The following is a 24,521-nucleotide window of genomic DNA, read 5'->3' as shown; positions in this document are numbered from 1 at the left end:
GTCATCATCATCATCATCATCATCAACAACCAATAGACGTCCACTGCTGGACATAGGTCTCTTGTAGGGACTTCCACACGCCACGGTCTTGCGCCGCCTGGATCCAGCGGTTCCCTGCGACTCGTCTGATGTCGTCCGTCCACCTAGTGGGGGGTCTTCCAACGCTGCGTCTTCCGGTGCGGGTTGTACTTATTATCACATATAAATGTGTGTCTGTCACATAATATTAGAGGACCACACGCAAGCAGGTCGCCGTCTCCAGTCCGCTGTTATAGGCCCAAGAGTGCCGCAGTGTACGCAAATTATTACTCAAGAGGAAAAATTTGCGCAGATTTATTGCGTTGAAAATAAGCATGTTACTATCATGTGCCTCGTCGTCGGTGTCAAGTTATGTGTACCTGAATGACCTCGTAATACAGTTTTTGACCCATTTACGGTCTAAGATAAATTATCATCTAAATCTTATGAAGTCAGCCCTGGTAAGCCAGCGCAAGCGAAGCGAGCGAACATGTTTTTGTAAATTAAACAACATTCTTAGTTAATATTTATTTATCATAATATTCTTAGTTACATAATATATAAATTCACTTTAACAACTGTTGATTTACAAATTGCTGGTGCAGTTTATCTTCACATTGATGTTGACGGACGCGAGCTCCGTGACGAATATGTATGATGAGTGCCGCACTTTGCGCAGATTATTACTCGGGAAAATGCGCAGATTATTGCTTTGATAACAACTATATGTTACTATCATGTGCCTCGTCAGGCCGTTGTACCTGAATGACCTTGTTGCGATAGTTTATTCAACCGTTTCCAGTCTAAGATAAAATAACCCTTATAATCAACAAAAATTTAATATGAAGGCAGCCAGCGGAAGCGAAGCGAGCGAACATTATTTTGTAAATTAAACACGTAAGTTTAATATTCTTAGTCAATATTTATTTATTATAATATTCTTAGTTACATAATATACAAATTCACATTAACAACTGTTGATTGACAAATTTGTGGTGCAGTTGATCTTCACATTGATGTTGACGGACGCGAGCTCTGTGACGAAGAACTTGAAGATGTAGGGGATGACCACACGCTGCAGGTCGCCGACGCCGCACAGTCTGCACGTGGCCTCATTGTCCGTGTCCATGCTGCCTGTGATCGGTCCGAGCAGCGTGCCGCATTTTGCGCAGATTATTGCCTGAAAGAAAAAGCGCAGATTATTGTCTGAAAGGAAAAGCGCAGAATATTGCCTGAAAGAAAATTTGAAAAAATAGTGCATATAACCTTTATCTTTACGCGCGGTTAAAATAAAACAACACGCACAGATTTTTTTAGAAAATTAGTCAACTAAAGGTTGTTTGTCATTTTTTATTTATTTATTTTATTTATTTTATATCTAATTAGAACGGCAGTGCCACTTACACTAACTAGATGATTAATAATAAATTTAAATACAAATAAAGGTACAAGAAAAAAGACGTAAAATACAAAACGATAAAAGATAAAAGAATTTTGAATTATGTCATAATATCATATAACAAAATAAGTTTATCTTAGGACCATTTAGTTGTCTGTCTGTCTGTCAAGACCCGTCAAGGGAACCGTCAAACCTTATAGCGTACTTCCCGTTGACCTAGAATAATGAAATTTGGCAGGTTATAGCACAAGTAAAGAAATAATCCGAAAATCGTGAATTTGTGGTTACATCACAAAAAAATTAAATGTTTCTTGATATACCTACATTATGTTTACTAAATCATATCAAGATGGCGCTGTCCGTCCTTTACTTGCAAATTTTTACCATACCTACTGATTTGACATTTCTTGTACGATGGTACGGAACCCTTCGCGTGCAAATCCGATTCGCTCTTGGCCGGTTTTTTTTTATTACCTCGCTCTTATCAGAACAGTGGAACAATCTATCCCGCTCCATCTCCTAGTCTCACTATTCCGCGACATCTCTCTCACTCACCTCGCTCTTATCAGAACAGTGAAACAATCTATCCTGCAGCAGGAAGGCGGTGCCGTGCGATATCAGGGCGTCTCGCTCCATCTCTCCCAGTCTCACACCTCCTCCGCGACGTCTCCCTTTCACAGGCTGACGGGTGAGCGCGTCCACTGCGCCAGTTGTACGCACCTGGAACGTTATTGTGATTATTAATAACGTTATCGAAGTGGTATCGGCACGGAACGATATTAACGGTAACGATAACGGTATTTTTTAAAATGACTGCGTGAAACCTTTAGGCGCGGTTTAAAGTAAAATATCTTTGATGTTGTGACAGATATTACGATTAAATCCATACTTATATTATAAATGCGAATATATAGCTTGATTCCGGAGAGAACATAGTCTATTTTTATCCCCGAAAATCAAAGAGTTCCCACGAGATTTTCCAAAAAACGTAACCCACGCGAACCCCTGTGTTTGCGCAGTATGTAATTCTGTTGGTCGTGTGTCTGATCTCTCCGGTCGTGTTTGATTGCCGTCCCATCGGATGGACAGCGTGAGTGAATAGAGTGTTCCTTTGTATGCACTATTATATCTCCTGCGTAGTTGGCTAGTCGCCGTTGATTGGTCGCCGTGGCCGAAATTCGGCCAGCAGAACTTAACCTCACCTGCCACTTGTCGGACACCATGTGCCGCAGCCTCTGGTAATGGACGAGCCCAAAGAAGATGTCGGCCGTCATCTCCCGGCCGTCCACGCCGCTGTACATCCTCTCCGTGCCGTAGTAGTTGTAGCCGCCCGCTTCTAGAAGACGCCCGAAGTAGTTAATGGCAGTGTCTTTTTCGTTGAACCGGAAGGGGGTTGCGTCGTGGACCTATGACAAAGATTACAAGGTAAGTATTAGATATCGTTTCGGCAAGCTGAGGTTAGGACCGATATTATAAATAAAAATAAATCTTCTAAATATATAAAAGGAAAAGGTGACTGACTGACTGACTGACTGATCTATCAACGCACAGCTCAAACTACTGGACGGATCGGGCTGAAATTTGGCATGCAGATAGCTATTATGACGTAGGCGTCCGCTAAGAAAGGATTTTTGAAAATTCAACTCCTAAGGGGGTGAAATAGGGGTTTGAAATTTGTGTAGTCCACGCGGACGAAGTCGCGAGCATAAGCTAGTAAAAAATAAAAAAGCCTTTTATTCCTTACATTTTTACAATAGTTTAAATTATCTATGTTTTGTTAGTTGGTTAGTTGAACTTATAATTTAGTTGTTAGTATTGTTAGGATTATTATTACTATTCATGTAAGGACCCGAGGTTGGGTAAAGGCCTCCTCCAAAGATGTCCATTTATCTCGGTCCTGCGCTATACGATCTCATTTCGGGCCAGCTGTTCTTAAGATTTCATCTTCCCATCTTGTCAGTGGTCTCCCCCTGCTCCTTTTGCCACGAGGGCCTCTCCACAGAGTTACTTTTGTTGTCCACCTCTGGTCTTTAAGGACCGATATTATACCGATATTAAATACCGGTAAAATGTTCGTAACGTTTACCGGTACTGGTTTACTGGTGGAATAGACTGCACGGACACGTGAGTATACTCACGTCTCCGTGCTGGCCCGCAGCCTTGCTCGCCATGAGATTGATCAGGAGTAAGGACAGCATCAGAAGTGGGATTATTTTATAAAATGTCCGGTATCAGGTCTTCGTCCGTGAATTTGGTAATGTTATCAAGCCATGGTGTTGGGGTACCTATAGTCCGCGACAGGTCGAGATGGCAATCGGGGTATTCGGCGGGGGGACGCCCCGCACACCCACACGTCACTCACGCTGGCCCGCACCGAGTTTTTTTTTTTTTTTTTTTTGTATGTTTCGCTGGCAATCCTCCGACATGGTTATCGGAGACTTTGTATAGCTTAACACGGCATTTTTTTTTTTAACCTTTTTCTTTTATATTGTCATGAAACAGGTTCTTTTTTTTTGTACTGTGATCATGATTTTTAAGCTAATAATAGCCTTACGTTTTTTAACTTATTCTATTCAGACTTATATTTATATGCATATGTAACATATTATTCCAATAATATATTATATACATCATTTCTTACATTTTCTATTTATATATCTTATTTTAAATTAACTTTAATTATGGCTTCAAATATTAATTAGCTACTATCTTGATTTATTTCTATCTAATGTTTTATTTACTACACATGTACAAAATTTTAAAAACCTTTTTCTTATTTCACTCCCGCACCGAGTTAGCGCGGGGGATGTGCGGGTGTGCGGGTCGTTTCCTCCCTGATTGCCCGACCTGCCTATATACTTACATGTCCGTGCAGGCACGCGGCTTTGCCTGCCATGATCTCTATCATCATGGCGATGGTCATACGCGAGGGGAAGCCGTGCGGGTTGAACAGGATGTCCGGGATCAGGCCCGACTCCGTGAACGGCAGGTCCTCAGCTGGCCACTTTTGTGAGCAGATGCCCTTCTGTCCAGCTCGGGAAGCGAACTTGTCGCCCACTGTTGGGTTACGCTGTGAAAATTATTTATTTATTTTTATTATTCTTTTTGTACATGTCGGAGAACAAGGGGATGGCCGACATCAGAAGGTAGTAATTTCAATTACAATCATTGTAATACTCACTTATCACACGTGAAAACCACTAGCGTAACGGAACGTAGGTAAACCGAACCCTACCTAGCGACCGGCTCCACCATGTCCCCATACCGGTCCCAGACCAACCAGCTAACCTAGCACACCACAATTAGTTCAATTAACATCAACTACAACAATCACGTTTGTCTAATACAAATTGGAACGATACAAAAGGACTGACCCGATAAACAACCTGTCTAGATCGCCAAAACACACTCACAGCAACCTTTCACAACCTAGTAGTATAACCTCAAACAACTGAAACCACATTAGGTCACAACGACAATGATAATAATAAAACCTACAGTACGACACACATAGTATCCACTGAGAAGCGACTCTGGCCAAAGCCAAACGAATAATGTGTCGAGACACACTGCGCATCTCATTTTATAATCTCACAATGACGGTGGGGACGATGACGCGATGTTCAATGAGCAAAGTGTTTACAATTAAATGGCGGCGAGCCTACATACATAATACTAGTTCAACATCATTTTTAACCGACTTCTTTATTTATTTATTCAGATATAAGTTAGCCCTTGACTGCAATCCTACCTGGTGGTAAGTGATGATGCAATCTAAGATGGAAGCGGGTTAACCTAAAAGGAGTATGGCAGGTTTTATTGAACTCATACCCCCTTTGGTTTTCACACAGCATCAATCTGGAAAGCCAAATCGCTTGGTGGCACGGCTTTGGCGGTAGGGTGGTAACTAGCCACGGCCAAAGCCTCCCATCAGACCAGAAATTAAGAAATTATAAAATTCCAAACGTCTGCCGGGAATCGAACCCAGGACCTCCCACCAATAAGACAGCGCTTACCACTGCACCAGGGAGGTCGTCAAAATGATCATCAAAGTCAAAAGTCAAAGTCAAAGTCAAATGATTTATTCAAAATAGGTAATAAATTACTCTTATTGATGGTCTGGTATGGTGTTAGATTTGTAAGATATAGTGGTGATAATTATAACGCAAACTTAAAACTAAAGCTACATCATGGTCATTCATTCCGGCTCACTACTGAGCATGGGTCTTCAGAATGAGAAGGGTTTGGTTAATAGCTACCACGCTGGCTCAGTGCGGATTGGCAGAATTCATACACCTTTGAAAACATTACTTGAAACGTTTAAAGCAAGTGACATTTAATTTGCTTAAAACGCATATAACTCCATCATTATGATGATGATGATGATGATGACGACTAACCTGTATCCGCACCATGACGCACGCTTTCCGCAACGCTTTGGGCGAGAAGTCCCCGCACAGCCGCACGCTGTCTACAAACACTTCTTCTTTGCCGTGGTATTTCTGCACTACGAAATCACTCTTTTCTCCGTCGTAGAAGCTGTCGAACGAAAAAATAAAATAAATCCTCCATACTAATATTATAAATGCGAAAGTGTGTCTGTCTGTCTGCTAGCTTTTCACGGCCCAACGGTCTTCTTCTTCTTCTTCTTCTTCTTCATTCTGGGCTGGTTTCCGCACTTAAACGTTTCCGTCTGTTGTGCGTGCATCGCCCCTCCCCGCCGAAGTACGGCCCAACGGTTTAACCGATTTTGATGAAATTTGGTACAGAGTTAGCTTACATCCCGGGGAAGGACATAGGCTTTTTATCCCGGAAAATTACAGAGTTCCCACAGGATTTTTAAAAGCCTAAATCCACGCGGACGAAGTCGCGGGCATCCTCTAGTATTTAATAAATACAAGAAACCAAAAGCTTAATCAGTACCCTTAATATAAATGCGAAAGTGTGTTTGTTTGTTGGTTTGTCCTTCAATCACGTCGCAACGGTGCAACGGATTGACGTGATTTTTTGCAAGGGCATAGATAAAGACCTAGAGAGTGACATAGGCATACTGTTTATCGCGGAAAATCAAAGAGTTCCCCGGGATTTTTAAAAACCCTAATTCCACGCGGACGAAGTCGCGAGCATCGGCTAGTTTGCTATATTCCGCTGAAAGGGCCAAGCTAAGGTTTGTTTTGGTGACGGCAGAAGTACTTCGACTTGTTCATAGAATTATTTTAACGTCAGTTCAAGACACACGGCTAGTGAAGCGAGCCAAGTTCTATTAAAGGGGTTTCTAGAAGGGATCCTTACCAACGGCCGGTAGTCCATCCTCATCAATATTCGGCGCCAGCTTCGGCTTGTTGGGGTCGCGGCGGAAGTACCTACGAGGACGCGTGGTTGAGCTCCTCGTTTAGGTCGTCAATTTAGGGTGCCAGTTTAGGTTGTTATTTAATGTCAGTTCAAGACACACGGCTAGTGAAGCGAGCCAAGTTCTATTAAAGGGGTTTCTAGAAGGGATCCTTACCAACGGCCGGTAGTCCATCCTCATCAATATTCGGCGCCAGCTTCGGCTTGTTGGGGTCGCGGCGGAAGTACCTACGAGGACGCGTGGTTGAGCTCCTCGTTTAGGTCGTCAATTTAGGGTGCCAGTTTAGGTTGTTATTTAATGTCAGTTCAAGACACACGGCTAGTGTGTCGTCTAGTTTGTTATATTCCGCTGAAAGTGCCAAGCTAAGGTTTGTTTGGTGACGGCAGAAGTACTTCGACTTGTTCATGGAATTATTTTAACGTCAGTTCAAGACACACGGCTAGTGAAGCGAGCAAAGTTCTATTAAAGGGGTTTCTAGAAGGGATCCTTACCAACGACCGGTAGTCTATACTCGTCAATATGCGGCGCCAGCTACGGCTTGTTGGGGTCGAGGTCGCGGCAGAAGTACTTCGACTTGTTCATGGAATTATTTTAACGTCAGTTCAAGACACACGGCTAGTGTCGAGCCAAGTTCTGATACAGGGTTTTCTAGAAGGGATCCTTACCAGTAGAAGGGATCCTCGGGCTGCACCCTGGCTCCAACGGCCGGTAGTCCATCCTCATCAATGTGCGGCGCCAGCTCCGGCTTGTTGGGGTCGCGGCAGAAGTACGAGGACGCGTGCTTGAGCTCCACAAAGTTGGACTTGTACACGATGCCGGCCGCGAAGCCGCGCTCGTAGGCAGATTTGTTGATTATCATGGCGTCTTCCATGTCGTAGCCCTACGGATAAAGATGACATCATTTATGTATTGGCATACAATAGTCCGCCATTATACATTTATGTACATGGTACATACTAGCTGATGGCCGCGACTTCGTCCGCGTGGAATTAGATTTTTTTAAAAATCCTGTCGGAACTCTTTGATTTTCGTGGATAAAAAGTAGCCTATGTCACTCTCCAAATCTTTATCTATAGGTACCCATGCAAAAATCACTTCAATCCTTTGCACCGTTGCGACGTGATTGAAGGGACAAACCAACAAACAAACACACTTTCGCATTTATAATAAGGGTACTGATTGGCATACAAACCGTTATACATTTATGTATTGGCATACAATAATCCGCCATTATACAATTATGTATTCGCATACATTAGTCCGCCATTATACATTTATGTATTGGCATACAACAGTCCGCCATTATACTTTTTATCCAAAATAGCGGCCACACATTTTTTTTTTTTTTAATTTATTTATTCATAATAATTTTACAAAGTTTCCTACATATCTATCTCGCCAAACTGGTGGGCCAGTTTGTTGGCGAGGTGGCGCTCTTAATACTAAGTACATAACTTACTACTATATTTCCTTAACGCTATTCATACACCTATATCTATTCTTATAATAAAAACTGTACTACATACTAATTGAAACCTACCTACTTCACTAAAAGATAAACTAACACAATTGAGTATACTAACAACTTACTAATAAATAACCAAAGAAAACACAAAAACACAAATAAATAATTAAGAAGCATGATAGACATAAAACCTATATTAATCAATAGCTGGCATCAGTACAACCTAGGGTCTAGCAAAATTTGTTCCAGCCTGGAGTCACCATTACAGCACCGTAGGACCCTATCGTGTATCACTTACCGTATACGAAATAACAGCCAGTATAGCATTCGTGCCGGCGGGGTAGTCGTCCAGCCACAAGTTGTCATACTGCAGCGGTCTGAACAACGGAGTTGCTCCGGTCACCAGCCGGTACAACTTGGTCTCTGCATTCGTTATCCATGTATGGATCGGTGTACCCATCGTTTGTTTACCCATCTGACATTGGTACATGTTACTGGAAAGATCGAAAGACAAGTCCCAATTAGAAAATTAAAAAACTTAGACCGCCCTGCCAAAAAACAAATTGAAAAGTTAAAAAAATCCCATTTGAAAATGGCACCATACAGCCGCCACATTGAATTTTTTTTTTTTCAAAATATTTACCACTTAATATAAAGCATTTTAAAAGGAAAATATTAATAAAATTAATAGGTATAAAAATCAAAAATAAGTAATAAATTTTACTATTGTTGCTAGGTTTATAAATTACTAGCTTATGCTCGCGACTTCGTCCGCGTGGACTACACACATTTCAAACCCCTATTTCACCCCCTTAGGGGTTGAATTTTCAAAAATCCTTTCTTAGCGGATGCCTACGTCATAATAGGTATCTGCATGCCAAATTTCAGCCCGATTCGTCCAGTAGTTTCAGCTGTGCGTTGATAGACCAGTCAGTCAGTCAGTCAGTCAGTCACCTTTCCTTTTATATATATAGAAGATTATAATTATTCTAAAAGAATTCTTTTTGCCGACGGTACATTTTTATTTTGGCTGACGTCACGCCGATATTAATGTGACATGGTTCCAGCGCAATAGCAATTTGCGGGACTTATAGCCAGTGTCACTCATACATCGGCATTTAGGATTTAAACCACTTTAACTGTCTACCACGCAATTACATTTTTTTACTATTCTAGACTGCATCATCACTTACCACCAGGTGAGATTGCAGTTAGGGGCTTACTTGTAAAGGAATTTTAAAAAATCACTTACCGCGGAGACTGGTTACAGTCAGGCATAGGAACAAGCTGCGCCAGGTTGCTCATAAATGCCGATTTGGAAAGTTCCAAATGTGTTGTTTTACCTGGAAGAAACAATAATCATTTTTTATGTAAACTAGCTGCCCCGACGAACTTCGTACCGCCTAACAGTCGACTTTTGTTCAGGCAATTTTTTAATTTTTCTCTCCGTAACAAGTATATTTTATTTTGTTTTTAACTACGACATGGAAATCCTTATTTTATTTTATCTGATTGAGTAATGTTTAAATTTTTGATTTCGTAAATGTAATGAACTAGAATCATTTTAATGTAATTGTAATATTATTTTATTTTGTTTTTAACTACGACATGGAAATCCTTATTTTATTTTATCTGATTGAGTAATGTTTAAATTTTTGATTTCGTAAATGTAATGAACTAGAATAATTTTAATGTAATTGTAATATTCTTTAACCATTTGCACACCAGGATCTGGTAGAATGTGTCAGGCAACTCAACTGATGTTACACCTACAACCTACATGTACCCACATTCCAGCGAATAAACGTTTATTTATTTATTTATTATTTATTTACCATTCTCGTACTTCAAGGAATATTATAAAAAAAGAATTAGCGAAATTGGTTCAGCTGTTCTCGAGATTTGCGATCAGCAACACATTTAGCGATTCATTTTTATACATAGACTAGCTTATGCCCGCGACTTCGTCCGCGTGGACTACACAAATTTCAAACCCCTATTTCAACCCCTTAGGGATTGAATATTCAAAAATCCTTTCTTAGCGGATGCCTACGTCATAATAGCTATCTGCATGCCAAATTTCAGCCCGATCCGTCCAGTAGTTTGGGCTGTGCGTTGATAGATCAGTCAGTCAGTCAGTCAGTCAGTCAGTCAGTCAGTCAGTCAGTCAGTCAGTCAGTCACCTTTTCATTTTATATATTTAGATTATTTATTATTTATTTACCATTCTCGTACTTCAAGGAATATTATAAGAAAAGAATTAGCGAAATTGGTCCAGCAGTTCTCGAGATTTGCGATCAGCAACACATTTAGCGATTCATTTTTATACATAGATTGATTAAGTAAAAACCCAGTCAAGTGCGAGTCAGACTCGCACACCGAGGGTACCGTACTATAGAAGATGCAAAACGGTAAGAATCCCTTTTGCTAACGAACCGCAAAACTAACTTTGTTTGTAGAGGTTTATTGTTATAACACAAAAACTGAAAACACTCGTTTGTGATTCTACAACAATATACTACGTTGCATAATTTCAGTTCTCTATAATTGTACCTTGTATAATTGCACCTTGTATAATTTAAGTTCTCTATAATTGTACCTTGTATAATTGCACCTTGTATAATTTCAGTTCTCTATAATTGTACCTTGTATAATTTCAGTTCTCTATAATTGTACCTTGTATAATTGCACTTTGTATAAGTACCTTGTATAATTTCAGTGTTAGTGACCGCAACGTCCAGGTACATCTGCTCCATAGTGCCGATCAGTTCCAGCTGGCCGGTCGCTAGGTTGATGACGGGTCGCATCATACGAGCTTCTGACGTGAAGAGAAACATGCCCGCATACTGCGCACATATCTGTTGACAGTGAATAATACTAATGTAAGCAGTGGCGTGCACAGGTTTGAAGCCAGGGTAGGCACTAGTTAGCTAGGAACCTGTTTATTGGCAGGTCAAAATGAAAAATATGCATTGAGCTATTACAACTGGGGTAAGCAGTGCATTTAAGCCTCTATGACCTGCACGCCCCTGAATGTAAGTTATTGCTATATACAGTACGCGGCAGAAAGTAATGTACATCGACCTTTAGAAGAGATGACAGATTTGTAGAGCATTGTCTCTGTCAGACCGACAAAACATATAGGTACGACAGACACAACGTTCTACAAAGCGGAAATGTCATTCTAAAGACCGATGTACATTACTTTCTGCCGCGTACTGTAGTTTAGTGTGATACATACAGGGTGTAACCAGAACGCTGGCAAAAACGAAAAAACGAGATAGTACTGATGATTACTAATATGATACCACAAAAAAACGCGAAAAAATCCTATAACGTAAAAGTTTACGATATATTGCAAATAAAACATCTAATTGACGTCAGAGACATTTAGGTTATTAGCTTTAAATAATAAAAATCTGTATAGGTCAATTTGGGAAATTCCTCCCTTAAGGGTGGTAAAATAGAGGGGAAAAGTTTTATAGAAAAGTTTTAACTGTTGTTATTTTTACTTGAAATTTGAAATGCAGGTTCTTTCTAGGGTGTAGGTTAAAGGTATCAGATAAGAAAGGATCTAACTAAATTCTCCCCCTAAGGTGGTGAAATGGGGGTTGAAAAGTTATATGAAAATCCTATGTTTTTGAAGTTAGAGATATGAAAATTGGCATTTAGGTATTCAGGGTTCCGTGCCTTAAGGTGAGACTGAGTGAGTAGGTAAGTGAGGCCTTTTGCAGCGGGAAAATTTCAGATCGCATGAGAAACAAGAAATTTTACGCGGACGAAGTCGCGGGCAACTGCTAGTCCTATATAAAGCGAGCACATGAATTTTTTGACACAAAGACACTTAACTAACCTGTTTCTTGGGTATGAGGACGATCTCGGTGGATATGGGGATGTCCTCACCCTTGACCTTTAGTGTCCTCAGGTAGGCGGTGGACTTGACCGCCGTGTCCTCGGACAGGTAGCCCACGAGCCGCCCGTCGATAAACACCGGGTACTTGTACACGTCGAGACTAAAATGAGTGTCTCTACGCGAAGCAATCGGATATGAGGAGATCCGTAGAGTTGGACTGACATAGCTCTACGAGTCGCGTAGCTGAAGTGACTTGGTCGAGCACTTAGTTCAAAAAACCGATACATGTTGGGGTCCTAAGATGATGGAATACCAACCCTGATAATAAGCGCAGCGTCAGCAAACCCTCCGCTAGACGGCATCAAAGAAATCGCAGCGAGACTCTAAATATTGGAGGCTCTAGACTGTGTGCGTGAGTGCGTGTGAGTGGGTGCGTGTATGTGGGTGCGTGTATGTGGGTGCGTGTATGTGGGTGCGTGTATGTGGGTGCGTGTATGTGGGTGCGTGTATGTGGGTGCGTGTATGTGGGTGCGTGAAAATCCCTACAAGAGTTATACGTCGTTCAAGTGCAAAATTTTGCGTTATACATAGCAAGTACATACAATTTTTTTAATCGACATTTAACTAACCTGTTTCTTGGGTATGAGGACGATCTCGGTGGATATGGGGATGTCCTCACCCTTGACCTTTAGTGTCCTCAGGTAGGCGGTGGACTTGACCGCCGTGTCCTCGGACAGGTAGCCCACGAGCCGCCCGTCGACGAACACGGGGTACTTGTATACGTCGCGGGACAGCGGGGTCTCCGATACTGAGCTTATGGGCTCCATACCTGGGTTTATTTAAATAAAAGTAAATAAAAGTAAATCTGATTGGTCTACTAGTCTAGTCACATCCCCCCCCCCCCCCCACCCCACCCCATCTTCGCTTAGCTGATACCGAGCCTAAGTTTGAACTTTGAGTTGTCATAAAATAATTATTAGTTCATGACCACATAAATTATTATTTTTTGTGTGATGTAACAACAAATTTACGGTTTTCAGATTTTTCCCCTAATGTCTGCTATAAGACCTACCTCCCTGTCAAATTTCATGATTCTAGCTCAACAGGAAGTACCCTATAGGTTTTGATTTAACGGGTCTTGACAGTTAGACAATGTTCCTATAAGTAGGTTTCTTGACAGACCGACAGACAACAAAGTGATCGTATAAGGGTTCCGTTTTTCCTTTTGAGGTACGGAACCCTAAAAAAAACGCTGCGTCGCGTCGGCTCCATTTCATTCTGCAGGTTAGACTTCATCATCACGATCATCATGATCGAACCCATCACCGGCTCACTACAGAGCACGGGTATCCTCTCAGAGTGAGAAGGGTTTTGGCCATAGTCTACCACGCTGGCCATGTGCGGATTGGTAGACAGGTTTAGACTTCTCGAAGAATTGGACAGTTATTCAATGACACTTACCACATTTCTCGAGGACGAACGGTAGTGACGCCACTTGCTTTGCATCGGCTGGTTGAGTGACCTACATGACAAATAATGTTGGTTCATTTTGATAAAGTCACAGTTAAGGTCCTAACGCTGCAAATGCGTTCAGACCTTTAGGTATATGTGCCTACGACAGCGCATTTCAGTCACTGAAAAGGACCTATACAAGTACGCTGGAAGAAGTTTGCCATATGAAATGACCGTTATTTTTGTGTCAATTTGAAGCGCCCCACCGAGCGTACTGGGAATTAAAATTGACGCGTTGTATCTAATGATCTTCGTGGTAACACTATGTTGACAGATAACATTTAGTTCAAATTACGCTCACATGACGCTCGCTACTGCTATCAGCGCCAAAATGGTCAAAGTCAAGTTGCTTCAAAAACATATCGACAATCGCAAGGCCAGCGTACTTGTAATAGAACGAGCTCAGTGGGCTTATATGAATTGGGTATTTGACTCCAATTTTTTTATTACTTTATTATAAACTAGGATAAAAATAATGACGTTAACTGAAAAAACTAATTAAATCGATCAAATAATAAAAAAGTTATAAGCATTTAAATATTTCTGATTAAACAGAGATAGCGATATAGAATTATGACGTCATTTTGACTAATGCCACAGTAGCTTTGTGCGGTTTCATACAAATTTTGCGAGAAAGGGATAGAAGACATCCCCACTCCAAAATTAAAATACCTGTAACTTTGTAAATCTTTGTTGGATTTTAATATTTTTTCAGCGCACGTCATTATTTTTATCCTAGATTATAATAAAGTAATAATATTTATCAAATTCAAAAGTAGGAAAATACCCAATTCTGCGCATTCAAGGTCTTGTCTTTCCTTTCTTGCTAATTCCTATAACTGCCTAGCTTCTGAAGTTAAACTGTAAGATACCTGTGCAGATGCGGTGAGATGGTTGAGCAGGCCGCACGGGGCGCCGTCCGGAGTGTGCACGGGGCACACGAAGCCCCACGCATCAGGTAATAGCTGCCTGGCCTCTGTCGTACGCATTTCCATGAAGAACGAACCTCTGTGGATTGCCCTGAAAATGAGGATAGACTATACAATATATAAAACCACAAATTCACGGTTTTCGGATTTCTCCCTTTACTTGTGCTATAAGACCTACCTACCTGCCAAATTTCATGATTCTAGCTCAACGGGAAGTACCCTATAGGTTTTCTTGACAGACACGATAGATGGCAGACGGCCAGACAGATAGACAACAAAATTTTGTTCTTTTTTTTTTTAAATTCAGATACAAGTTAGCCCTTGACTGCAATCTCACCTGATGGTAAGTGATGATGCAGTCTAAGATGATAGCGGGCTAACCTGGAAGGGGTATGGCAGTTTTTATTAAACCCATACCCCTTGGTTTTCTACACGGCATCGTACCGGAACGCTAAATCGCTTGGCGGCACGGCTTTGCCGGTAGGGTGGTAACTAGCCACGGCCGAAGCCTCCCACCAGACCAGACCAGAAATTTAGAAATTATAAAATTCCAAACCCCTGCCTGGAATCGAACCCGGGACCTCCCACTATTTAGACCACAGCGCTCACCACTGCGCCAGGGAGGTCGTCGACCTTGTGCTATAAGACCTACCTACCTTCCAAATTTCATGATTCTAGCTCAACGGGAAGCACCCTATAGGTTTTGTTAACAGACACGATAGATGGACAGACGGACAGACAGATAGACAACAAAATTTTGTTCCTTTTTTTCCTTTTGAGGTACGGAACCCTAATAGTTTGTTTGACCCTTAAAATAAGGACTAAAATCGTACTTTTGACATGACAATTGACACATTGAGCAAATATAGCAAGTCCTTTCTCAAAATGTATGCACTGTAAGGTCAGTTTTGCTGTAACGCTGAAATGTATCAACAGGAGCATACCTGATTACTCCCAAAAACAAACTGACACACTTTACCTCTTTATACATTAGTAGATAAAGTCTATTTTGCTGTAAAGCTGAAATGTATCGACAGTAGCATACCTGACTCCCCCAAAAAACAAACTTACATACTTTACCTCTTTAAAAAAAAAAAAAAAACATTAGCAGATAAGGTCTATTTTGCTGTAACGCTGAAATGTATCGAGGGTAGAATGTCTTCAACGTCGGTGAGATGTCGCTATAGTTCTTGCAGTTCACGAAGGCGAGTGGACTTTACTTGTGGTTACGTGATACGTCGGAAACACGGGCATCGCGTATGTGTGCGTGCATGTCGGACCAATCAGTCTCGAGCAAGCGCTCGCAAACGCACACATTCAGTGTACCTTAATTATCTAATCTAATCTAAATCTAATCTAAATCAGCCTGTGCTGTCCCACGTCTGGGCAAAGGCCTCCCTCCGATCCTTCCACAATTTTCTATTTCGTGCCTCTTCAGGCCACGTAACTGTAAATTTATCTAATTCATCACGCCAACGTCGCGCTCGGCCGACCACGCTGGCGTTGATGATTCTGGGGCGTCCAAAAAGAAGCAGATTTTGCCCATAACTCATCTGGCACACGGCACACATGACCTGCCCAGTCCCATTTGAGTACCTTAATTATACCGAAACGATTTTAGACGACCTCCCTGGCGCAGTGGTGAGCGCTGTGGTCTTAATAGTGGGAGGTCCCGGGTTCGATTCCTGGCAGGGGTTTGGAATTTTATCATTTCTAAATTTCTGGTCTGGCCTGGTGGGAGGCTTCGGCCGTGGCTAGTTACCACCCTACCGGCAAAGCCGTGCCGCCAAGCGATTTAGCGTTCCGGTACGATGCCGTGTAGAAACCAAAGGGGTATGGGTTTAATAAAAACTACCATATCCCTTCCAGGTTAGCCCGCTATCATCTTAGACTGCATCATCACTTACCACCAGGTGAGATTGCAGTCAAGGGCAATATTGTATCTGAATTTAAAAAAAAAAAAAATTAAACACAAGCATGAGCCAGTCGCCTTCGTGAATTGCAAGAACCCACTGAAGGTACTCACTTGAAGTGCGACATATACCGCATCCTGTTGATGTTTTCCGCCACTATGGTCAGACCCTTGTATTGGGTCAGGTTCACGTTGCTGGAGGGCGCGTTCCCGGTGGACAGGAACGTCTCCATCTTCTGCTCGAGGCTGCCCGCCGCGCGAATGATTTGTTGTATGTCTCTCTGTTTTTCAAAAATCCATTTTTAGGGTTCCATACTTTAAAAGGAAAAATGGAACCCTCGCTGTGACATATTTGCTGACAAATGGGCTGACCTCATGGGTCAGATCTTGCACTTTTGTGAAAATTTATAATTTTGCTTTTTAAAATTTATAATTTTAACAATTTTTGTAAGTATGTTTATGTTAGTTTGTACTCGTAGTTTAATTAGTGTAATTGGCTTTATGGCCGTTCTAATTAAATAATAAATAAATAATAATAATAATAGGATCACTTTGTTGTCTGTCTGTCTGTCCGTCTGTCAAGAAACCTACAGGGTACTTCCCGTTGACCTAGAATCATGAAATTTGCCCGGTAGGTAGGTCTTATAGCAGATATTCGAGGAAAACTCTGAAAACCGTGAATTTGTGCTTATAACACAAAAAAAAATTAAATTGTGGTCATGAACTAATAATTAGTATTTTCAATTTTCGAAGTAAGATAATTATAATATCAAGTGGGGTATCATATGAAACAGCTTTACATGTGCATTCTAAAACAGATTTTTATTTATTTTTATGCATCATAGTTTTTGAATTATCGTGCAAAATATCGAAAAAATACGACTGTAGTACGGAACTCTCGTTGCGCGAGCCTGACTCGCACTTGGCCGGTTTTTATTATCTAGTGCTTTGGTCTAAAAGTGTTTTGTAAAATGTTCACTTTTCATTAAGTCGAAAAAAAAACCTGAAACCGACATTATTATGAACTAGCTTATCCCCGCGACTTTGTCTGCGTGGACTGCACAAATTTCAAACTCCTATTTCACCCCCTTAGGGGTTGAATTTTCAAAAATCCTTTTTTAGCGGATGCCTACATCATAATATCTATCTGCATGCCAATTTTCAACCCGATCCGTCCAGTAGTTTGAGCTGTGCGTTGATAGATCAGTCAGTCAGTCAGTCAGTCAGTCAGTCAGTCACCTTTTCCTTTTATATATTTAGAAGATGAATAGATGAATGAATGAAGCAATGCTTACCGAATTAACAGGGCACGCTTTGTTCAGCTTAGACCTCTTGATCAGCGTCGCTTTGATGATGGAGAGTATGGTCTGTAGACGCTCCTTCAGCACCTGCAGGTACAGGTGACCTCCCACTTGCAACTCCTGCGCCATCACAGCGTCTGCGCCTTCCACCTACAGAATAAAAAAAATAAAAATAAAAAAAAAACATAAGAATGCTTTCTTCGGCAGCACCAGGGTGCACGTGAGGGCATGCTATTTCATAATTGGTACCATTATAGACCAAAGTCATAGACCAGCACGTCTTAGTGAAAAAAGTCACATGGCGCAACATTTTAACTTTTAGCCTTGACACTATCAATAACAAAAAAAATATTAAAAAAACCGACTTCCAAAACCACTACAAAGTAAAAAATAACTTTTGTTTCTACACCTGTATGTATGTTGAAGTCGAGCGAGAGGTTTTTAGTTTCTTTTACTATGCGAATCGGTCCAGAAACCTCGAAAAAATCGGTGTACATAAAAGAAAAAGAAAAAGGGCCTTGTTGAGAACCACCTCCTTTTTGGAAGTAGTCGGTTAAAAATCGGTCAAGTCGGACTCGCATTCGCACGATTTTTCTTAATTTACTCGTACTACTCACCTTACACTTGTTCTGCGCCACGTCATACAGCTTCTGCGCCATGTACACCAGAGTGTGGAACTTGTCCGTGTAGTTGTGCAGGTGTATCATGACGCAGCGCTGCAGCAGGAAGTCTGCAGCCTCCAGGTCGGTGGCCCAGGGCGGAAGTTCGTACAGTTTAGGGCGGAACATGCGGCCGAGGTAGGCGCGACACTCGTCTGACGTGTGGAGGCCCTCTTCGTGTAACTCGCGTAGCATGTTTTGGATGCAACTGCGTACAAAAATGTGCATTCTCAGTACAGTTCCCGGCAGTCAAATTGTCACGATACGAGTGCGAGCTCGCGCAGGTATTGTTTCCACGCGCTCGTGTACTGTGTACGGATGTAACACTCACACTAATGCAGATGGTGAACACAATAAAGTACCAGGAGAGCATAGTAACACAGGAGGAGGCCAAGAAGATGTTTGGTGTTTAGTATGACCAGTTTTACTCAATAAGCTATACTCACTTGACATAATACAGATCATTCTTCTTCCCATGCAACAGCAGTCTGTATATGTAGTGGTCCTGATAGTCTACTAGACACTTCATGATGAGAATCAATGGTGCGTAGTACATCACTTTACGGTGCGAGAACATCAGCTTACATGTGCCGTTCTGGAGGAAGTGTAGAACGTTGTTCTGAAAAAATAGAAGCAGTAGAAAAATTGTAGAAATCGCGATCGTGTTGTTATGACGTCATGATCCACGGTGTTACCTAAAAGTATTGTGCATCCAATGTACTATATTGATCCAATATCCTGATGCCTGGAGCCTGATGTATCAACTCATAGCTCAAACTTCTGGACGGGCTGTAACGTATGACATAGACAACCGCTAAAAAGGATTTTTGAAAATTCAGCTAATCTATAAAAAATCCTGTGGGGGCTCTTTGATTTTCCAGGATAAAAAGCAGCCTATGTCACTCTCCAGGTCTTTCACTATACCCATCCAAAAAAATCACGTTGATCCGTTGCGACGTGAGTGAAGGACAAACAAACAACCCAACTCACTTTCGCATTTATAGGGTAGATTTATTAAAAAATTAGTTCATGTTTAGCTTAAAAATGAATACTTACAGTACTAGTCTGATCGACTTTGACGCACCGTACCAGGACACCATACTCTGAGAACAGGTTGCCTCGCATCCTCCAGCTGGAACGTTTGATCGACACGGGATAGTTGCGTCGAGTCACTAGCAGCATGCGCGCTAAGCGTTCGTGGCCCTGTGGAAAAAACCGGCCAAGTGCGAGTAAGGCTCGCGCAACGGGGGTTCCGTACCACAGTCGTATTTTTCGACATTGTGCACGATAATTCAAAAACTATGATGCATAAAAATAAATAAAAATCTGTTTTAGAATACACAGGTGAAGACCTTTCATATGATACACTTGACAATGCTAATTATTAGTTTATGACCACAATTTAAATTTTTTTGTGCGATGTAACCACAAATTCACAGTTTTCAGATTTTTCCCCTAATGCCAGCTATAAGACCCACCTATTTGCCAAATTTCATGATTCTAGGTCAACGGAAATTACCCCATAGGTTTCTTCACAGACATGACAGACAGACAGATTGATTAAAGATCTTTCTAAAAATTACCTTAACAATAAAGTAGCCACCCCACTCATCAGAATGTTCATTGTTCTTCACAAGTTCTTCTGGTGACAGGTCCGCCAAGTGACACATTTTTGACTGAAAACAGAACCACAAGTCAAAATCTAAGAATCTATGATCTTCTTCTTATACTTTGAGGCTATGCAAGTTCCTGAATGCCTGTATCACTACGACCGTCTCCAATCTATTGTGTTTGCCTCCACTTCACACTTCCTTGTCAAATCCTATCGCCGGCAGATACAGCAGCACTTTTTTGACTGGAATTAACATCCTCAGGGTAGAAGCTATGATAGCTTAGTAGTTAGGACGTCCGCCTCTAAATCTGAGGTTTGGGGTTCAATCCCCAGCATGCACCTATAATTTATTGCGTTTTAATCAATTAAATATCACTTGCTTTATGTGAGAAAATCTGCACACCTGATAGTTTCTCCATAATGTTCTCAAAGGTGTATGAAGTCTGCCAATTTGCACTGAGCCAGCGTGGCAGACTATGGCCTAAGCCCTTCTCAATGTGAGAGGAGACCCATGCTCAGTAGTGAGCAGGCGATGGGTTGACCATGATCTAAATATATAAAACGAAAAGGTGACTGACTGACTGATCTATCAACGCACAGCTCAAACTACTGGATGGATTGGGCTGAAATTTGGCATGCAGATAGCTATTATGACATAGACATCCGCTTAGAAAGGATTTTTGAAAATTCAACTCCTAAAGAGTGTAAAGTCGCAGCATAAGCTAGTAATAAAATATTATAAATAGTGCTGTTAAATTTGGCTACACAATAGTACTTAATTAAAAAATTGTAAAAAATTAATATGTCTGACCTTCAGCATAATGGGCAAATATCCTAAAGATCTATCAATACAAGTAACTTTCCCATCAACATTGAAAGACAGTCGTATTCTAAACTCCCCTTTGTATGTGGACGCCCTTTGTCTGCACTCGGTTGGCAAAACTTTGTGGTTTTTCACCCCAACCGTCTCTATAGGGACGCCTGGTTTGAGAAACATTCCTTCCAATATAGTAATTTTGATCTTTTCACCGCTGGGCATTTCAAATTCTGCGGGTATTAAATCTGCTATGGCTGCCTTTAGACCGTCTTGTAGCATGTAGTTGAATGAATCGATGTGCGGTGTACCTAAGCATTGTAGATGCTAAAAAATAGATAAATATTACAGTTACTTACTTATTCTCAGTATTTATCACTATGAAATGTAAACTGAGTTTATTTATATTAAGACAGGGTTTAAACTATTTCTCACCACTAAAAACCTTTACAAATAAGACTTAATATGCTTAGTAAAAGTAAGAACATGACCATAAAACTCAAGTTATAGTAAAAAAAAACCAACCTTAAAAACATAGGGATATTGAAATGAAAAAAGTTGTATTTTTATGTTTTAAACATAAGAGTTTTGAGTAAAAAATGTATCTATATAGTAGGTTTAATTAAATGTGTTTCGTCAATTGGGAGCTATAAAATACAGCTGTTATACGTAAAAAATTAAAAATATAAGATGATAAACAACGCTTACCGGGTTAGGAGTCTTCGGAGGTTTACTGTAGTTTGGATTACTTGTATACGCCAAAGATGGCTCTTGCAATATTTTTTTGCGATTCATAATGTTATTTAGTCTGAATAACGCAACATAACCGAAACAAAATTACAAATAAAACTATTTTTTAACAATTTTAAAACACGACACACGTGCCGGGCCAAAACGTCAAACATGCGTCAAACTCAAAATATAATGACATTGACAGTTGACACTGACATTTAACAGCCTAATATCAGCCGTTAACGTTCCGTTCAGTATTTATCATTCACAAGTCTTTAACTAAATACTTAATTTTTTCGTTTAGAATCAACTTTACAAACTTCCATTCAATGCGAAAAATCATTTTCAATCAATCAATCCGCAATCCGTGTTCCTACCTAGTACCTTCCCTACAGGCTCTGCTAGTTGCTGGCATCAGCATAATTTTCAATGTATTAATTTTGTTTGTGTCAGTACGATCACTTTACATAATTTTGGGTTTTTTTCCCAATTACCTACCTAATAAATAACTATTAAAAGTGGGTGTAGGTTAGGTATGTACTATGTAGGCACCTAAAGTAGGTAGGTCTTTTTCATTGTACCTACACAGTTCTACCTACATTTGTAAAATCCTCAGAGAATTCTTCATTCAATAATAATTATTCTTTTGTTTTAATCATAATGATGAGTCGAATAGGGGTCGATTTACATTTCATAACATTGACAAGGATAGTTTTACAAGGTTTAAAGTAGGTCTGAGGCTAAAACACGTGCATACCTACTTCCATACAAATATGTAAAAGACAGATGCTGTCTGTTACCTTTTCCAGGGCCCATCCGTTATGCATCAGTTTAACTGATTTGACGAGATAAGCATCCTTTTTGCATCCCGGAGACGGACCCTAGTAGGTAGGTACCTACTCGGAAAACCAACGAGATTCTACGGGGTTTTGCGGACGAAGTCGTGACTCGCGGCTCAGAAATCAAAATCCTACACTCTACAGTCGTGGGCTATATTTTTTCCTATGGCCCAGCGAGTCAGACTCATCAAGAGGATTCCGTACTTAGTCAATGCCTTGAAAGGAAAAGTTTAAAGTCCGTTATAAAAGTGCCTAGATTTTTTATGATTTATGATTTTACCCGTGTGTATTACTTACGTGATGTGTAAACAGAAAGAATAATTATGGGTGTGTCAATAAGGTAAAGGGTGTAATAAATATTCGAGGAACTAAGTACCTACCTATGTTTAACATTTAATGACGTAGATAATACTAGATGGTGCCCGCAACTTCGTCCGCGTGGATTTAAATTTTTAAATTAATATCGTGATAATTTTTCGTGACAAAAGTAACCAACGTTAGGATGGAAGCTCAAGCAAAACCAAATTTCATCTAAGTCGGTTAGTGGATTGCTGTGAATCACAAACAGACGGACAGATGGATTGGAGGGATCAATAAAATAAGTTCTTAAAGAACCCGAAAAAAGGAAACTCGGTGCGCAAGAGTGTATCGCGATTTGCGTAGTTTTAATCATAGAGTAAAGTAATACACTGGTTTTAATGTAAAAATACCTTAGACAAAAAGGAGAAATCCCCTTCAACCATAGAACAAATACAGCTTCGAGGACACCACGACAGCTTCAGCGAGAAAGAAGCATTCTCCCGCAGTTCGATTTCGTAAAACCTGCATCAATCATTATTACAATCTCAATTGTTGTGATTGGCTGAATTTGTGCTATTCTTGTTGCAACAATGCATTGTAGCCAATAGTGAGCGAGCGTCAACCAATCGGAGGCGATTGCGATCGTGACATTGTAGCTGTCATTCTACCGCAATCGAGGCCTCGAAGTATCAGCAACCACTCCCTGTACCAAATTTTTCAGTAGGTAGTTTTCGTGTGATGCTTACAGACAGGCAAAATTTTAATAAAATGTTTTGGGTTTTAATGTTTTCTCCAATTAAAATTTTCAAAATATATTAAATAATGTACAAAAAACGTCCATTTACAGTTTTATTATAAGTATAGATTATGTACAATCATGCTACGGTCATATACCCACATAAAGGGTTTTTACCTGCTTGTAGGTATTTCCATGTGGCAGAGATGTTTCATACAAATCTGCGCGATTGCGGTAGCGTGACAGCTACAATGTCACGATCGCAATCACCTCCGATTGGTTGACGCTCGCGGCTCGCTCACTATTGGCTACAATGCATTGTTGTAACAAGAATAGTACAAATTCAGTTAATGACAGCAATTGAGATTGTTTTAATGATTGATGCAGGTTTTACGAAATCGCCCTACCGTAGAAAAAGCAGCTGCGCGATTGCGGTAGAATGACAGCTAATGTCACGATCGCAATCACGTCCGATTGGTTGACGCTCGCGGCTTGCTCACTATTGGCTACAATGCCTTGTTGCAACAAGAATTGCACAAATTCAGCCACTCACAAGTCACAACAATTGAGATTGTAATAATGATTGATGCAGGTTTTACGAAATCGCCCTACCGCAGAAGAACCACTGCGCGATTGCGATAGAATGACAGCTACAATGTCCCGCAGGGCGATTGTCTAAAACCTGCATCAATCATTATTACAATCTCAATTGTTCTGATTGGCTGAATTTGTGCGATTCTTGTTGCAACAATGCATTGTGGCCAATAGTGAGCGAGCATTAACCAATCAGAGATGATTGCGATCGTGACATTGTAGCTGTCAAACAACCGCGGTAGGGCCACCGATCGCAATCACCTCCGATTGGTTGACGCTCGCTCACTATTGGCTACAATGCATTGTTGCAACAAGAATAGTACAAATTCAGCCACTCACAACAATTGAGATTGTAATAATGACTGAATGCAGGTTTTACGAAATCGCCCTACCGCAGAAGAACCACTGCGCGATTGCGATAGAATGACAGCTACAATGTCCCGATCGCGAAATAGCACTGCAGAGTAACAGACATAGTTGAACGGGCTACGAAGCT

The 24,521-nt window shown here is 40.8% G+C and overlaps 1 protein-coding gene across 1 annotated transcript; it reads right to left on the bottom strand.

Annotated features, from left to right (window-relative positions):
• Window positions 1–920: 920 nt before the first annotated feature.
• Window positions 921–21,726, bottom strand: Polr1B (RNA polymerase I subunit Rpl135). The gene is made up of 20 exons (XM_034981524.2): window positions 21,533–21,726; window positions 20,822–21,151; window positions 19,982–20,074; window positions 19,455–19,601; window positions 18,845–19,017; window positions 18,357–18,606; window positions 17,734–17,889; window positions 16,553–16,719; window positions 14,470–14,617; window positions 13,547–13,607; window positions 12,715–12,914; window positions 10,937–11,090; window positions 9,485–9,575; window positions 8,531–8,726; window positions 7,433–7,647; window positions 5,818–5,956; window positions 4,281–4,487; window positions 2,620–2,823; window positions 1,973–2,137; window positions 921–1,198 (listed from the first exon to the last, which is right to left on the bottom strand). The coding sequence occupies exons 1-20, from the start codon at window positions 21,617–21,619 to the stop codon at window positions 986–988; spliced, it is 3,396 nt and encodes a 1,131-aa protein (XP_034837415.1). The 5' UTR covers window positions 21,620–21,726; the 3' UTR covers window positions 921–985.
• Between the last annotated feature and the right edge of the window lie 2,795 nt (window positions 21,727–24,521).

The sequence above is a fragment of the Maniola hyperantus genome, chromosome 24 (genome assembly GCF_902806685.2).
Source record: "Maniola hyperantus chromosome 24, iAphHyp1.2, whole genome shotgun sequence".
NCBI lineage: Eukaryota > Metazoa > Arthropoda > Insecta > Lepidoptera > Nymphalidae > Maniola > Maniola hyperantus.
Note: the sequence above shows the minus strand (reverse complement) of the source record. Positions and strands in the feature narration are given on the sequence as shown.

Coding starts and splice junctions, on each gene's coding strand:
- Polr1B (XM_034981524.2), bottom strand. CDS start 21,619: ATGAATCGCAAAAAAATATTGCAAGAGCCATCTTTGGCGTATACAAGT. Junction 18,607..18,844: donor AATGATCTGTATTATGTCAA/GTGAGTATAGCT, acceptor TTTTGTACGCAG/TTGCATCCAAAACATGCTAC. Junction 5,957..7,432: donor CCCGAGGATCCCTTCTACTG/GTAAGGATCCCT, acceptor TTCGTTCGACAG/CTTCTACGACGGAGAAAAGA.